This window comes from Balearica regulorum, chromosome 15, assembly GCF_011004875.1.
Source record: "Balearica regulorum gibbericeps isolate bBalReg1 chromosome 15, bBalReg1.pri, whole genome shotgun sequence".
Classification (NCBI taxonomy): Eukaryota; Metazoa; Chordata; class Aves; order Gruiformes; family Gruidae; genus Balearica; species Balearica regulorum.
In genome coordinates, this window is record NC_046198.1 from 10,451,858 (window position 1) to 10,467,725 (window position 15,868).

Here is a 15,868-nt window from a genome sequence, read left to right on the forward strand (position 1 = left end):
ATAGAAACTCCCCACAGTTATTTAGAAGCGAGCTGCAGAGGGGTAGGGAAAGTGGTTTTGCCTCACCAGCTGCATCTGCTGTAGCGTTGCTGCCCAGGGACAGACAGACAGCTGGCTGATCCTGAAGGGAGGTTCTGTTTTCCTGTGCTTAGTTTACACTGAACTCCCTGGAAGCCAGGCTACCTCTTCCCTCTCTGTTGGGGCTTCCTCTGTACATCAAGACAAATAGATCCAAAAGATTCCCTCTGCCAGAGGGCAGCATCCAGATTTTCTGCACACAGAGCAGCCAGGAGGATGAGGCACTTTCCACAGCATAGCTCAAAGCAGAGGAAATCAGAGCAGCACAGGTTCGCTTTAAGGTCTGCACGAGAGAGAAGAGAGCCTTAACTGCTGCAGTCCATCGCTATCAGGTCTAAATCTAGGGAGTAAGGTTAGGAGAACTCCGGTTGCATTGCCCTGTACCCCTCACTCCCACAATTAACAGCTGCAGCCTAAAAATACACACCTGCCAGCTAAAATAACAGGATTACGAGGCTTTGTAATGCAATAACTGAGCTGGCAGAAGCCCGGGCCGCAGCCTCTGAATGGCAACAGCAGCGGAAAGCATTAGTGCAGCACACAGGCAGCGGGCTCAGTGTTGCTGATGGCATCAGCCGTCACCAGCTGTACTGGCCTAACCCTGGGTAGTGTTCAGGCAGCCGCAGATAGAGCTGCTGGGTAAATGGCAACAGCTCAGTGTCCGGACGGCTCACGTACCACAGCCAGGCACCCTGCAGGCGTAGGGGTTTGGAAGAGGAGGGAAGGGTTTGCAGGACGGGGTCTGACCACAGCCAAGCTCTCCACACAGGGGGGGACGCTCCTTGGCAGTTCTCAGGCATGGCACCGCGGCTGGAGGATTGCTTCAGCCCTTATCACGGGAAGGGAGACAAAACAGAGTGACACAAGAGAACCAGTATACACAGGGAAGGTTTATTCTCATCGCTAAACACCTGGGAAGCGGCTTGGAGGAGCAAACTAAGTAATCTTCAGACTGGGAGGAAAAGCACAGGCTTTTTTCCTCCCATAAACAAGATGATAGCTGTAAAGAAAACTAAACCACAACAGGTGCTTGTATTGAAGTCCACAGGATTTCTCCACCAGTGTGCAAAACCAGCTCTTCCCATTAAATACAAGAATATATTCCTTCACCCCGGGACTACAGCCAAAACCAAAGCCTACTAGCAGCCACCCAAAGGAAAAAAACAAAACAAAATACCAATCAAAACATATCTTCTTCATAAAAAGCATAAACCACTTAAATTCTTGCAACCACTCTGCTCAGAGCATCATTCATGTCCTACTTTCCTGCCCCGTACCACGGGGCTCTGGGAGAACAGGACCTCGGGACAGCAGCAATACACGTGTGAAAAAGTCACGGGACAGGCTGGGAGGGGACGCTGCGGTTCGTGGCAGAGCAGCAAGTACCCACAGACGGTCACTGGCAACAACCGACCTGCTGGAGAGGGGACGCACAGCCCTGCTGCAGCCTCCACCAAGGGACCGATACCAGGAGCATCCCAGGAGCGAGCAGCTCTCTTCCTGCCACTGCCTTTTTTGGGACACATTGCAGCAAAACACCGCTGGGGGACACAGGCCATGAAACCCCGGTGCTGTGCTGGAAGCACATCCCTTCCTCCGGGCAGCACCAGTACTGGCAGAACAAACAGGCAGAGCTGAGCTCGCCCATTTTAGCAGCTGAAAGAGTTTCCAAAAATAAACCCACAGCCCCATTTGCTATGGCTGTACCTTGAAGTGCCCAGACGGCCACCCAGATCATCACTCAGGCAATATCCTGCAGACGGATGAGGCTCCCACCCTGTCCCAAAAGCTGGCAGAGGGCATGGCACAGTAAGACCAAGAGCCCAAGGGGATGCTGCACCCCGTGGGGTCTGCAGGACGCTGCAGCAGCAAGGAACTGCTCCCCTCCAGCTCCAGCTGGTCTCGGAGCACGAGGGGAGCCCAAGAACTGGGACAGCAGGCTGGGATAGGTAGAGAACACTGGGAACAAGAGACCAGACGTGCTTCACGTCGGCTCCCAATGCCCAGCAGACAGGACTCACCTGTATGTACTCAAGGTGTGGGCTGCACTCGCCCTGGGTTTGGCAGAGCCTCCCAGTGAAAGGCTCCTTACGCCAACACACACCTCCGCGCAGGCACGTTTTATTCACACAGGAAATGTTTTGGGTTTTTTTTTTTTCTCGTAAAGTGCAAGAACTTTGCCTCTTACTGACTAGTCGACTAGAAGCATCACAACCCTCACAGCGGGGAGCAGCAGACGGGCAAGAAACACCCTACGTTCAGGAACTCCCGACGCACTGGTCACTTTTCTTTCAGCAGGAGGTCTGGCTCAGATATGGCCCTGTAGAGCATGAAGCCCATGTCATCGATTTCCTCTTCCAACAGCTCGCAGAAGAGGTTGATTTTGTGGTTGAAATAGGAAGGCAGGACCCCTTTCTCCAGGTAGCCTACCAGCTCCTCAAGCACCTGCTGGAACCTGTCAGCAAGGCTTTCTTCTGCCCAGTCTGAACTGGTGGCACTGAGGTGAAGGACGACATGGGTCAAGGGGCTGCCACTCAGTTTGTGCAGGGCAGGATGGCTCTTGCAGACACCGTTCAGGATGCGGAGGCACTGCTGCCGAGCCCCGGAGTCACCGGCATCCAGCTCCTTCACCTTTGAGACCTCTGCCCTGTAAAAGCTCTCAAGCCAGAGGTTTTCCACCAGTCCTTCAGGAGGAGCAGCCAGAAGAACCTTGTCCTCCATTTCCACCACCGGGAAGAGAGTGATGCTCAGCTCAACCTGATCATGTTTGACTTCCAGCTTCAGTTCCTGGGAGGCCACGACCGGGTGGATGACGCTCCCCAGCAGGCTGCCTATGGCAGGCCAGTTGATGGAGGCCACCAGCATCTTGTGGAGGGTCTCATTGAGCACATTGGAGGAGAGGTATCGGCCCACAATGAACCTGTCCCAGGGGCTGCACCCACGAGGGAAATACTCCAGATCAGTCCTCTTAATCATCCAGTACCGGGGGTTCCTCACCACAGTGTCCTCTCCGGGGATCAGGCTCCAGAGCATGGTGTCAAGGACCACCGGCAGCATGAGGTGGATGTTGTTGGTCGCCAGAGCCGCAAGGCCATCGAGCAGGGGACCGCTGAGGAAGAGGCTGCCGAAGGGCAGCTCCGGGCACTTGCTCCGCAGGAAGTTCTGCAGTTGGGCACAGATGCTCCTGGCCAGCTGCGAGGCGAGGGACACCCGCACCTGGGGCACAGCCAGCTGGCTCCTGTAGTGCGAGAGGAGCTTCTCCTGCAGCGTGAGGCAGCGTGGAGGGCTGGATTCAACCCGAGGAGCCTCCGGAGGGACAGAGCAAACCCTGGGCTCTGTGAGAAGGGGATGGGACAGAGGGGAGGGAGAAATCATGGCTCTGAGCAGATCGTCTGCAACCTGCAGCAGCAGCTCCTGCTGCAGCCGAGGGGGAGGCCCAAGCTGGGTGCCCAGCTCTCACCCCACCTCTCTGGACGCGAGGCTGACCTTGCCAAGAGGGCCACCACCGAGTCCGCTGACGTTAACAGCGCTTCTCAGCCAAGGCAGAGCCCAAACTAACCTCAAAACCCGACAGCGCCTGGCCTCACCCCCAGCTAGAGATGGGTAAACCAGGCCAAGCAGCAGCAGCCGGGCAAGGGGCTCCCTGCCAGGGTCCCTACAAGTCTCAGCCCTGCTGAGACTGCTCAGGCAGTTCCAGCCTGCCCCACTGCCCGCCTGATCGCTCAAATCCTGCAAGTGACCTCAGTCCGGTATCTCAGGACCTGCCCTGTACTGAGTTGGGCTGCTTTCCCACTTGGAAAAACACCATCTTTGTAGGCAGCTGGACAAGGCAGCCTTTGTCTGCGGCAGCTCCCAAGCACACCTTCCTCTAGGCAGAGCTGACCCAGAAAACGAGCACAGCAGATGCCGCTCAGGAGGAAACAAAGCCCTGACAGCCTCCACTGCACCGCGGTGGCCAAAACACCCAGGACAGAATCGGAGGTGCCATTACCACAGGCATTGCCTAAAAAGGGGCCGCGGCTCAGGAGCCTCCGGGAAGGCAGGCTCAATCGGGTTGGCTTTCCAGTCACTGAGCTAAAAATAACACGGAGCTCCCAGACCGCCGGGAGCAGCGGCAAAGCCAGCCCGGAGCACATCAAGGTGATCCTCCCGGCCACGGTGGGAGCTGGCACGCACACCGTGAGCCTCACCTGGCGCCGGCAGCTGAGCCGGGGAGAGCAGAGGCTGGCTGAGGTCTTCCCTTCTCTGCTTCTTGGGGGGTTTTGGTGTTGCCTTGATCAAGGCCAAGTCCTGCCAGCTCTCCTCCAGGGTCTTCTGCTCAGCTTTGGGATCGCCTTCATCGCGAGGGCTGGTGGCTCGGTCTATCAGCTGGAGGGAAGGAAAACCCACGCGGATGAGTTATTATCTTTGTACCATTTCCCCACGGCCACAGCCTGAACTAAGGGGGACAAGAGCCCCTCTGGTACACGCACAGGGAGACACAGCCCCACGCAGGGCTTCTCCTCGCAAACCCACGCAGTTCAGGGGGACAAAGGTGTGCGTTTCCTTCCTGCAGATTTTAAGTGGAAATCAGTCAGGTGCCCAAAGGTGAGTTAAGCCCAAGGTGCCTTTCTGGATGGGATACCGTATCCCAAATGCGCGCTGCTCCCGGCAAACGGGGTGCAGGGCTGCGTGTGTCCCTGCAGGGTGGGAGCGGGCAGCCCTGCACCCACGGCACCGCCGCCGGCACCGTTTCTGCCAGACTCGAGGGACCAGCTCCACAGCCCGGGAGCAGCCGGCACGGTTTGCTGCACATCTTCCCCACTGCAGCCGGGGAGCAAAGCGACTCTCCTCACCGGCCGCTCCCATCCTCCGAGCCCCGACGGCGGCCGCGCTAGCCTTACCCGCTTGACAGCCAGCGTGGCGATGGCGAGCACGGCCGCGCCGCTGACGCCCAGCACCAGCCTGGCGTTGGCCAACAGCACGTCGAGGACGCTGCCCAACCCGCCGTCCTCCTGCCGCTTGCCCCGCTGGCGCGTGAACTCGGCCATGGTCGCCCTGCGGAGCGGGAGAGGAGCAGCGGGGTGTCACCCCGGACCGGGGACCTGCCTCCCGGGGGACGCAGAGCCCACAGGGTGGGAGCTTTTTGGGGAAAGGGGGGGGGGGGGGGTTCCTGCCGGCCCCGCGGAGCCCACCCCGCCGCTCCCCTTCACCTCCGGGGCAAAGGCTCCCCGCTGCCGGGACGCCTGGGTGCGGCGGAGGAGCAAGGGTCACCGCGGGGAAGGGTCACCCGCTCCTCGCCCGGCCCCGGCGCAACCGGGGTGGGGGGAGAGGGGACCGCGGCCCGTGCCCCCGGGGCGGTTGCGCCAAGGCCGGGACGGAGACCCCAGCGCTGCCGAGGGGGGAGCGGCCCCGATCGGTGCCCGCGGTCCGGCCGCCTCCGAGCCGCGACGGGCTCAAGGGCAGGAGCGGGGCCGACACCCCCCCCCCCCCCCCCCCCCCGCACTCACCCCCGCTGCCCGCGCGTGCCGGCGTCCCGCAGCCCCCGGCGCGGCCTCAGCCAATGGAGGCGCGGCACGGCGCGGCCCCGCCCACCCGCGCTCGGAAGCAGGAGCCGGCTCCACCCCTAAAACCCCACCCCCGCTCAACGTCACCGCCGGGGCGTGGCCGGGCGGTGAAGGGGCGTGGCCGGGCGGGGCGGGGTGCGCGGCCGCCGGGTCCCCCCGCCCTTCCGCTGCCAGCGCCGCCATGGCGGCCACCGGGGTCCTGCCCTTCGTCCGCGGCGTCGACCTCAGCGGCAACGACTTCAAGGTGCGGGGGGGAACAGGGGGCCCCGGGGAAGGAGAGGACGGCCCGGTCCCAGGCCCCGAGCGCCGGGCGAGCCCCAGCCCGGAGCCCGCAGGGCCCTGTCAGGGCCGGCCCCGGCCCCCTGGGGCGGGGTGATCTCGGTCCCCCGGCACCGCTCCCGGTCCCAGACCGGGGGTGCTCGTCTAGGGGCAGCCCTGACCCCATAGGCACGGCAGGGCCTAGCGATCCCTGACCCCTCAGCCTCTACAGCTGGGCAACCTCCGCCCCCCAAACCCAGGGGGCCCAGGGGGTGTTGGCCCCCAGCCCCACAGCAGGGGCGATCTCAGCCCCCCAGGAGGGGCGATCTCAGCCCCACAGCCCCACAGGAGGGGCGATCTCAGGCCTCCCCCAGCCCCACAGGAGGGGCGATCTCAGCCCCCCAGCCCAGGCGATCCCAGGCCTCCCCCAGCCTCGTAGGCCTGGTCAGACGGAGCTCCCCGGATCCTCACCCTGTGGGGCAGGCAGTTTTCTCACCCTCCTTCTCTCCCTCGCAGGGCGGCTACTTCCCGGAGCATGTGAAGGCGATGACCAGCCTGCGCTGGCTGAAGCTGAACCGGACGGGGCTCTGCTACCTGCCCGAGGAGCTCGCTGCCCTCCAGAAGCTGGTGAGCGGCATGTTGCGGGCAGGGGATGGGGCTCGACGGCTCCCGCTGGGGCTGTGAGATCAGATGGGGCCCTGCACGGTGGCGTCGAGAGCCTGGTGCCTGCCAGCATCATGGCTCATCGGCGGATGCTCTGGTGTCTAATAATAGGGCTGAGCTACAACGTGTGGTTGAAATCGGATGCAGGAGCTGTTAGGAGTGGTTTTGAGACAGACTTGTACTGGGTTTCACCTTGTTTTTCCTGGAAAACCAGACTAAAAAACATGCTTAGATCCTCTACCCTTTAATAGAAGGGATCAGTGAAAGTTTATTATGGGGAGGATTAAGGTTTTGGGGCTTTTTTTTCTTCCTCCTCCTTTGCTAAAAGATATGAAGAAGAGGAGCTGGCAGCTGCCCGACTTTGTTTGTTGGGTGGCTCAAGTTTTGTGCACGACCAGGCCCTTGGCAGAGCCTGTGGCTGAGCTTTGCTTTGGCGGTGTCCTGCAACACGTTATGGACGTCATTAAATCGGTGTCAGCCAAACACAACACTTTAAATGCTGCCAGAAGTCCTAGTTGCCGTGCTGGCCGTGCCCTGCTTAGGCACAGCAAGTGGAGAAGCCCTCCGTGCTGCTCAGAGCTGCGCTCCCACCAGTGCTGCCAGATGCTGGGGGGACCACGGCTAGACTTAAAACCTGGCATCTCGCCCACAGTCTGCCAATTCCGCATTTTCCTGAGCAGGTAACAGCTGGGCTGGTGATGCCCAGAGGAAAACAAAATTTCCCCTGGGCCCTCCTCCAAGCTCGCTGGTCCCCATGTGTTTGCTGGTTTCCAGATCACCCAGTGAGAAGCATTTCTGAGGACTGGGGTCTGTTAGCTCAGGGACTGTATGCTGCCACAAGCAGCCCGGAGCACCCCAAATCCTGCAGCTGGGCTGGGGTGTCTCAGCCAGGTCTGCCCCAGGGTGCAGAGGCAGCGTGGGCACACTGGGGCCAACCAACCAGTTTGAGACTGGGAGAGTCCCAGCAGCCTTGTGTGGGTCAGGGCTGAGCTCACCCCGTGCTCCGCAAGCCCCTTACTTTCCTGGGATTGAGGAGCCCCCACACTGGTTGGGGGGGCCGACCGCTGCCCCGCACAGCCCTGGCCTCTCTCTCTGCTCACTGGGGCTTGTCTGGGGCTTCCCTGCAGGAGCACCTCTCCGTGAGTCACAACAGCCTCACTACGCTCCACGGCGAGCTCTCTGGCCTGCCCTGCCTCCGGGTAAGTGTCTCCCTCACGTGTCCCACCTACATCAGGGCTTGGTGTCCGCAGGCACCTTTCAGCCAGCCCCTGGCTCTGGGGACACATGAGAGTCGTCCGTGGGCACGCAGCGGGGCTCAGCAGGCGTAGAGCTGGCAGATGGCTGCACTGGTGCCTTTCTCCCCCCTTCCAAGGCAATTGTGGCTCGTGCAAACAGCCTGAAGAATTCAGGAGTCCCCGATGATATCTTCCAGCTGGACGACCTCTCGGTGCTGGTAGGTGCAGAGTCTCCTCGGCTAGCGCGAGAGCCAGCTCAGACTCCTGGGTCCCACTCCTGCACCTTGGTGGCCCCTCGGGGAACGCGGTGGGGCTGAGGAGCGTCAAGGGGAAAGGTGCAGGGAGAAAGCAGGGCTCGGCGCTGCACGGCTCCCTTTTTGACTTTTGGGTGCCCAGGCCATAACTCGCTTCCCTGCAAGAACTCCCGTGCCCTTTCAGTGACAGTTCTTCTGACCCCCTGTCTGAGCACCGTGGCAGCTGGCTGCGGGCAGGATAACCCTGTGGCAACGCCTCCTGTAAAAGCTGATGCCAGCGGCTGCGTTCCCCATGTGCTCATACAGCTCTGGCTGCTGGGCACCGATCCGCAGGGCAAGGCCCAGCATGGCCGTAGGCAGGCCGTGCCCCCAGAGATGCCCCTCGGTTCTGGGGTTTGGGTGGTGGTTGCTGGATGTGGGGCAGAGGGCGATGCCTGCTTTGCTCTCCTGTTTGCCCCAGGACCTGAGCTACAACCAGCTCACAGAGTGTCCCCGGGAACTGGAGAATGCCAAGAACATGCTGGTCCTCAACCTCGGCCACAACAGGTGGGTCTGGGTCAGGGTCAGGGCAGCCACCTCCCCCTGGCCATGGCCACCTCCATCCATCACCTCCCTTCACTCCGGGTCTCTGCCCCTCTCCGGGAGGGAACCCAGGGCTGGTGCAGGTTCCAGGTATCCCTGAAGATGCCTATATCCCCACAGCATCGAGACCATCCCCAACCAGCTCTTCATCAACCTGACGGACCTGCTCTACCTTGACTTGAGCAACAACAAGCTGGAGAGCCTCCCACCACAGATGAGACGCCTGGTCCACCTCCAGACTCTCATCCTCAACAACAACCCCCTCCTGCACGCGCAGCTCCGGTAAGGCCCCGTTTTCCAGGCTGGATCCCACAATGCTGGGGCTGGGCTGGGTGCCTGCTTCCAGCCCTGACGCCGCCTCTGCACTGTGGTTCTCTGTGGCCCGCAGGCAGCTCCCAGCGATGACGGCCCTGCAGACCCTCCACCTCAGGAACACCCAGCGCACGCAGAGCAACCTGCCCACGAGCCTCGAGGGCTTGGTGAACCTGGCAGGTAGGGCCGGGGTACCCAGCCCCACGGTGTACAGGGCCCTCCAGGGGCTCTCTCGGCCCTGGCATGGGTCTGGCCGGCAGCGTCACCCCGTTGTCTTCCCCCAGATGTGGACCTGTCCTGCAACGACCTCAGCCGTGTCCCCGAGTGCCTCTACACACTGGGCAGCCTACGGCGCCTCAACCTCAGCAGCAACCAGATCACGGAGCTGTCCCTCTGCATTGACCAGTGGACCCAGCTGGAGACCCTCAACCTGTCCCGCAACCAGCTCACCTCCTTGCCTGTACGTCCCTGCCCATACATGGGGTCCCTGCCCGTGCCTCCATGCCACAGGGTTCTCCCTCACCCCACCCTCTCCTTTACCAGTCAGCCATCTGCAAGCTGACCAAGCTGAAGAAGATGTACCTGAACTCCAACAAGCTCGACTTTGATGGGATCCCCTCAGGCATTGGCAAGCTCGTCAACCTCGAGGAGTTCATGGCAGCCAACAACAACCTGGAGCTCATCCCCGAGAGCCTGTGCAGGTAGGAGACATCCCACAACTGGATCTGCTCAGCCCTGAAGAGGGGATGCAGAGGCTGTGTGTTGACGGAGTGTCCCACAGGTGCTCCAAGCTGAAGAAGCTGGTGCTGAACAAGAACCGCCTGGTGACGCTACCAGAGGCCATCCACTTCCTGACGGACGTGGAGGTGAGAGCCCAACACTCCCTCCGCCTCGGGCTGGGTTGATCACAGCCCCAGCATGTCCCTGGGATCCCAGGGCTGTAGGGTGGAATGGGGTGAGGTAAGGACAGGGCATCTTGGGGCCAATACAGGCAGTCTGGCACACGGTTCAGCCCAGGCAGGTGGTGGATTTGGGGCTCCCTCCACATCACCTCACCAAAGCCCAGGGTGCTCCAGAGGTCTCTTGTCCTACCCCACATCCTCAGGGTCCCCACGAGCCCATGGTTCAGAGCGGTGAATCCTCCCATTCCCTCCTCGGCAGATCCTGGACGTGCGCGAGAACCCCAACCTGGTGATGCCCCCGAAGCCAGTGGATCGGACGTCGGAGTGGTACAACATCGACTTCTCTCTGCAGAACCAGCTCCGCCTGGCCGGAGCCTCCCCAGCCACCGTTGCAGCCGCCGCAGCAGGCAAGCGTGCAGAGACGTGGGGGACGGCTCTTGCTTTGGGCAGAGCGCTAGGAGAGGCTGGGAAATGAGCTGAGCCCCACGCAAGGCATGGGTGTCCTGGCCACCTCACACCCTGTCTCCCTGTCCCCAGGGAGCGGCACCAAGGACCCGCTGGCCCGCAAGATGCGGCTCCGGCGGCGCAAGGACTCTGCCCAGGACGACCAGGCCAAACAGGTGCTGAAGGGGATGTCGGACGTGGCCCAGGAGAAGAACAAGAAAATAGAGGTAGGGTCTGGGGTGGGAGAGGGGTCCTGAGCAGCACCGTGGTGCCCCTGGCCCGCCCTGGGTGCTGGCAGGGACCTGATGTCCCCCAGCTCAGTGACCTGTCCCCATCCCTACAGGAGAGCGGGGAGGCGAAGGCATCAGACCTGAAGACACGCCGCTGGGACCAGGGCCTGGAGAAGCCACAGCTGGACTACTCGGAGTTCTTCAGTGAGGACGTGGGGCAGCTGCCCGGCCTCTGTGTCTGGCAGATTGAGAACTTCGTGCCTACGCTGGTGGATGAGGCTTTCCATGGCAAGTTCTATGAGGCCGACTGCTACATCGTGCTCAAGGTACCTGGGCAGGACCGAGGGTCCCCCACGTCCCCAGCCCAGGGCTGCGGCCGTCCCATCTCACCCCCTGTCCCTTCCCAGACCTTCCTGGATGAGAACGGCTCCCTCAACTGGGAGATCTACTACTGGATCGGGCAGGAGGCCACGCTGGACAAGAAGGCCTGCTCCGCCATCCATGCTGTCAACCTCCGCAACTACCTGGGTGCTGAATGCCGCAGCATCCGGGAGGAGATGGGGGACGAGAGCGACGAGTTCCTCCAGGTGAGGCCGACCCCCATCCCCACCGCAGCCCCCAGCCCTGCCTCTCCCACCTTCACCCCCTCCCTGCCCCCAGGTCTTCGACAACGACATCTCCTACATCGAGGGCGGCACGGCCAGCGGCTTCTTCACTGTGGAGGACACACATTACGTCACCAGGTACCACTGGGGCCAGGATTAGGGGGATGCGTGGGGCAGGTGGTGCCCCATGTCCCACTGTGGCTGTCCCTCCCCTAGGCTGTACCGTGTCTATGGGAAGAAGAACGTGAAGCTGGAGCCAGTGGCACTGAAAGGGACATCGCTGGACCCCCGGTGAGCAGGGAGGGAGTGGCCAGGGCACTGCAGAGGGACAGGGTGCTGGCAGGGTACACCCAAGATGTCGTAGCTGCAGCTCTGGGGTGAAAATCGGTTGTGCCAGCACCTTTCTACAAGGATGTGGGTCCAAACCCCACTTGGCAGCCCCAGCAGCCGTGGTGCCCTGCTCCACAAGGACCCCCGTGGTGGGGAGGGTGGACACACACCCCACTCTCTCCTGACCATCCTCTCACCTCTATATCCACCAGGTTCGTCTTCCTCCTGGACCACGGCCTCAACCTCTTTGTGTGGCGTGGGAGCCAGGCCACGCTGAGCAGCACCACCAAGGCCAGGTAGGGCTGGTCGGGGGGCTGGGGGTGCAGGGAGCCCACCTGCCATCTCACCCGCTCCTGCCGCAGGCTCTTTGCCGAGAAGATCAATAAGAACGAGCGGAAGGGCAAGGCGGAGATCACGCTGCTCACCCAGGGCCAGGAGACCCCCGACTTCTGGGAGACCCTGGGGGGGCAGCCCGAGGAGATCCGGCCCTGCGTCCCCGATGACTTCCAGCCCCACAAGCCCAAGCTGTACAAGGTGGGGAGCTGCCATCTGCAGGGCTGTCGGCACTGCCGGGGCCCCGCAGTCCCCCTCACCCATGTCCCCTTCCCCCCCCCACAGGTCGGCCTGGGGCTGGGCTACCTGGAGCTGCCCCAGATCAACTACAAGCTCTCAGTGGAGCACAAGAAGAGGCTGAAGGCTGATCTGATGCCAGAGATGCGCCTGGTAGGATGGGGCAGGGAGGTTCTCCCAGTCTGACCAGTGAGACTGGTTTTGTGCCCCCTCTGCCTCCAGATGTGCCCTGGGAGAGGCAGGTTCGGCCAGCGGTGCCCCAGGTGGGGGATGCCCTGCTCTTCCCGCCTGTCTTTTGGGAGCGGGCAGGGCATTTTCCAGCCGGGAAGGCCCATGGGTGCCTGACCCTCTTTTCCCTGTGGTGCCCTCAGCTGCAGAGCCTGCTGGACACCAAGAGCGTGTACATCCTGGACTGCTGGTCCGACGTCTTCATCTGGATCGGGAGGAAGTCGCCACGGCTGGTGCGGGCAGCGGCACTGAAGCTGAGCCAGGAGCTGTGTGGCATGCTGCACCGGCCCAAGCACGCCATGGTCACCAGGAACCTGGAGGGCACAGAGTGCCAGGTGGGGCAGCCCACATCCCTGTGAACAGGCACGGACCCCCTGGGGAACAGTGCCAGGGAGGGAGACGGGGGCACAGACCCCTCAGGGAGGGTGCTGTGGCCTAGGGTGTGTTACCTGCTCCCTGATTTAGGTGTTCAAGTCCAAGTTCAAGAACTGGGACGATGTCCTGCATGTGGACTACACTCGCAACGCCGAGACGGTGCTGCAGGAGGGCGGCCTCGCCGGCAAGGTCCGCAAGGATGCTGAGAAGAAGGACCAGATGAAGGCAGACCTCACAGCGCTCTTCTTGCCCCGCCAGCCCCCCATGCCCCTGAGCGAGGTATGGCTGGGGACCATCCTGTGCATCCCCCCGTGGCATTGGGCCGGGTGCTGATGGGGGCGGCTGGGTGGCCACCGGCTAACTGAGCGTGTGGGACTGCAGGCGGAACAGCTGATGGAGGAGTGGAATGAGGACCTGGACGGCATGGAGGGCTTTGTGCTGGAGGGCAAGAAATTCGCTCGCCTGCCTGAGGAGGAGTTCGGCCACTTCCACACCCACGACTGCTACGTCTTCCTCTGCAGGTGACGCCTGGCTCGCCCCCTCCCCGGGTCTGATGGACCACATCATCCCCCCATCTTCCTGCCCCAACCCCCAACCTGTCCCATCCCTCACATCACCCCCTGTTCCTGCCCTCAGGTACTGGGTGCCGGTGGAGTATGAGGAGGAGGAGGAGAAGAAAAAGAAGGGTGAAGGCAAAGGGGAGGAGGAGGGTGAGGAAGAGGAGGAAGAGAAGCAGCCTGAGGAAGACTTCCAGTGCATCGTCTACTTCTGGCAGGGCCGGGAGGCCTCCAACATGGGCTGGCTCACCTTCACCTTCAGCCTCCAGAAGAAGTTTGAGAGTCTTTTCCCCGGCAAGCTAGAGGTGACCCCACTGCGTGCTCCTTGGGGGGTGACACAGGGGTCCCCTTGCCTCACTTCCCCCCCACCCCTTCTCTGCCCCCCAGGCTAAGGGCAGAGGATAGCAGCAGAGATGGGGGTTGGCAGGGGGGCTTGGGGTTGTGTTGGCAGGGGGGTGTCCCCGTGGCCCCGCTGACACCCACCCCTGGCCAGGTTGTGCGCATGACCCAGCAGCAGGAGAACCCCAAGTTCCTCTCGCACTTCAAGAGGAGGTTTGTCATCCACCGGGGCAAGCGGAAGGACAGGGCCAGCCCACCCCAGCCCAGCCTCTACCACATCCGCACCAACGGCGGGGCCCTCTGCACCAGGTCAACCCTCCTGTGGGCTGCTCCAGGCCAGGCAGCACCCATGGGTGCCAGGCTCCTGGCAGGGTACGTGCCAGTGGGCACAGCCACCAAATCTCTTGCTGACTGTGCCTCTTGGGCTTCTTTCCTAGGTGCATCCAGATCAACACAGACGCTGGTCTGCTCAACTCAGAGTTTTGCTTCATCCTCAAGGTACTGCTAGTGGCTGAGCATCCTCGGGGATGCTCGCCACTTGCCCTCCTCCCTGCTTGGGCAGCCCTGACTCTCTACACTCCCCCAGGTGCCCTTTGAGAGCACGGACAACCAGGGCATCGTCTACACCTGGGTGGGCCGGGCAGCTGACCCCGATGAGGCCAAGCTGGCCGAGGACATTATGAACCACATGTTTGATGATTCCTACAGCAAGCAGGTGAGGGGGGGGGCGGGCGGAGCACAGCGGGGCTTGGCACCAGCTTACCTGGGTGGCAGCGACCACCAGGACAGGGGACAGTCATGCTCAGCCCTGTCCCTGCCCTCACAGGTGATCAACGAGGGAGAAGAGCCCGAAAACTTCTTCTGGGTGGGCATCGGGAGCCAGAAACCCTACGATGAAGATGCCGACTATATGAAGCACTCCCGGCTCTTTAGGTGGGTCCTGGCCCAGGAGGGGCTGTTCCAGCAGTGCCCCGGGCCATGCTGGCCCAATCCTCCCAGGCTAGCTGGGGCACAGCTCCCCATGACAGACAAAGCCCCTCTCCCAACTCTGTCCACCCACCAGGTGAAACAGAGCTGCTCCATCACATCCCTTCAATTTGCGCAAACTGAGTCCTAACAAACTCACGTCTTTGATGTGGTCCCCTTCTGGCTCTCCCCACAGGTGCTCCAACGAGAAGGGCTATTTCTCAGTGTCAGAGAAGTGCTCCGATTTCTGCCAGGATGACCTGGCTGATGATGACATCATGCTGCTGGACAACGGGCGAGAGGTGAGCCGAGGGCTGTGAGGTTGATCCTGTGTCCGGGGGCAGCATGGCAGGGGCCGGATCTGCCAGCGGCACCACGGGCTGAGCCTGGCTGCACATCCTTCCCACAGGTCTACATGTGGGTGGGCACCCAGACCAGCCAGGTGGAGATCAAGCTGAGCCTCAAGGCATGCCAGGTAGGGCCTCCTCCTGCTTGCTGCTGGGGGGAAGATTTGGGCTTCATCTCCCCGCCCAGGGCCTTCCCTGATCCTGCCCCCTGCATGGAGGTGCAGAGCTCCAGCAGCCCCCGAGCTGGGGAATGCCAGCTCTGGGGGTGGGCGAGGGCTGGGGACCCCCACAGCTGTGCTCTGCCCCAGGTCTACATCCAGCACATGCGCTCCAAGGACCCCACGCGTCCCCGCAAGCTCCGGCTGGTACGGAAAGGCAACGAGCCCTGGCCCTTCACCCGCTGCTTCCACGCATGGAGCGTCTTCCGCAAGCCACCCGCCTAAGGGCCAGGGGCACCCAGCACTCTGGTTACAGCCCCCCCGTGGCACGGACGGACCCCCTGGCACCCCACGCTGCCACACACGCCTGCTCCCAGGCAAGCTCAACCCTTGGAGCCGCTTCTCCCTGAGCTGGGGCCAGCATGGAGCACTGGGGCTCACGCTCTGTCCCCCCTTCCCCCAGCACAGGGCCCAGCTCAGCCCCTTTCCCTCCTGGGGGGCAGACAGGGCAGCATGGGCCCATTATACCCTGTTTGGGGATGCTGCTGCCCCAAACCAGTGCCAAGCTCCCCCTGCAACTGGGGGACAGGAATGTTGCCCAGTTTGGGTGGGAGGATGCTTTGCTGAAGAGCACTGGGGTGTGGAGGGGGAATGTAGGGCACTCAGCCTTGGGCCTTACAGCTGGCCCCAGGGTCCTGGGGGCAGGGATGGACCCCCGGCAGGGGCCAGCCCATCGGTATCATATCAATAAAGGCTGCACTTCTCACCCCAAGGCCGTGCCAGGCTCTGACTGTGCCGATCTCGCTCCCAAGCAGGGTCCCCCCCACAGTTCAGGGCACTCCAGCACCCACCCAGCTCCGAGCTGACCACCAAGGCTCCCCAAACACCT

At 62.2% G+C, this 15,868-nt stretch overlaps 2 protein-coding genes across 4 annotated transcripts; one reads left to right on the forward strand and one right to left on the reverse strand.

The window, feature by feature from the left end:
- Positions 1 to 948: 948 nt before the first annotated feature.
- MIEF2 (mitochondrial elongation factor 2) lies at positions 949 to 6,493 on the reverse strand. 3 transcript variants are annotated; one of them, XM_075767547.1, is made up of 4 exons: positions 6,354 to 6,493; positions 4,962 to 5,115; positions 4,269 to 4,446; positions 949 to 3,413 (listed from the first exon to the last, which is right to left on the reverse strand). In XM_075767547.1, the coding sequence occupies exons 2-4, from the start codon at positions 5,106 to 5,108 to the stop codon at positions 2,359 to 2,361; spliced, it is 1,380 nt and encodes a 459-aa protein (XP_075623662.1). In that variant the 5' UTR covers positions 5,109 to 5,115; positions 6,354 to 6,493; the 3' UTR covers positions 949 to 2,358. The 3 variants fall into 3 exon arrangements, with proteins under 3 accessions (XP_075623662.1, XP_075623666.1, XP_075623665.1); XM_075767551.1 differs by lacking the exon at positions 6,354 to 6,493 and adding an exon at positions 5,568 to 5,619; XM_075767550.1 differs by lacking the exon at positions 6,354 to 6,493 and adding an exon at positions 5,271 to 5,507.
- FLII (FLII actin remodeling protein) lies at positions 5,710 to 15,751 on the forward strand. Its single transcript, XM_075767540.1, has 30 exons — positions 5,710 to 5,868; positions 6,399 to 6,509; positions 7,673 to 7,744; positions 7,918 to 7,998; positions 8,495 to 8,580; positions 8,737 to 8,898; positions 9,005 to 9,108; positions 9,213 to 9,388; positions 9,472 to 9,629; positions 9,710 to 9,794; positions 10,090 to 10,237; positions 10,368 to 10,501; positions 10,618 to 10,830; positions 10,912 to 11,091; positions 11,165 to 11,247; positions 11,326 to 11,400; positions 11,652 to 11,735; positions 11,802 to 11,973; positions 12,058 to 12,162; positions 12,381 to 12,572; positions 12,703 to 12,891; positions 12,994 to 13,133; positions 13,249 to 13,474; positions 13,663 to 13,817; positions 13,946 to 14,006; positions 14,095 to 14,223; positions 14,335 to 14,441; positions 14,671 to 14,776; positions 14,884 to 14,949; positions 15,130 to 15,751. Exons 1-30 carry the CDS (start codon positions 5,806 to 5,808, stop codon positions 15,262 to 15,264), a joined length of 3,798 nt encoding a protein of 1,265 aa, XP_075623655.1. The 5' UTR covers positions 5,710 to 5,805; the 3' UTR covers positions 15,265 to 15,751.
- The last annotated feature ends 117 nt before the right edge of the window (positions 15,752 to 15,868 follow it).

Excerpts from the sequence above, each read along its gene's own strand:
- FLII (XM_075767540.1), top strand. The coding sequence starts at position 5,806 with ATGGCGGCCACCGGGGTCCTGCCCTTCGTCCGCGGCGTCGACCTCAGC. Across the intron at positions 12,163-12,380 it reads TGATGCCAGAGATGCGCCTG|CTGCAGAGCCTGCTGGACAC; the intron begins GTAGGATGGGGC and ends TGGTGCCCTCAG. Across the intron at positions 14,007-14,094 it reads AGTTTTGCTTCATCCTCAAG|GTGCCCTTTGAGAGCACGGA; the intron begins GTACTGCTAGTG and ends ACACTCCCCCAG.
- MIEF2 (XM_075767547.1), bottom strand. The coding sequence starts at position 5,108 with ATGGCCGAGTTCACGCGCCAGCGGGGCAAGCGGCAGGAGGACGGCGGG. Across the intron at positions 4,447-4,961 it reads CCACGCTGGCTGTCAAGCGG|CTGATAGACCGAGCCACCAG; the intron begins GTAAGGCTAGCG and ends CCTTCCCTCCAG. Across the intron at positions 3,414-4,268 it reads GGCTCAGCTGCCGGCGCCAG|AGCCCAGGGTTTGCTCTGTC; the intron begins GTGAGGCTCACG and ends CCCTTCTCACAG.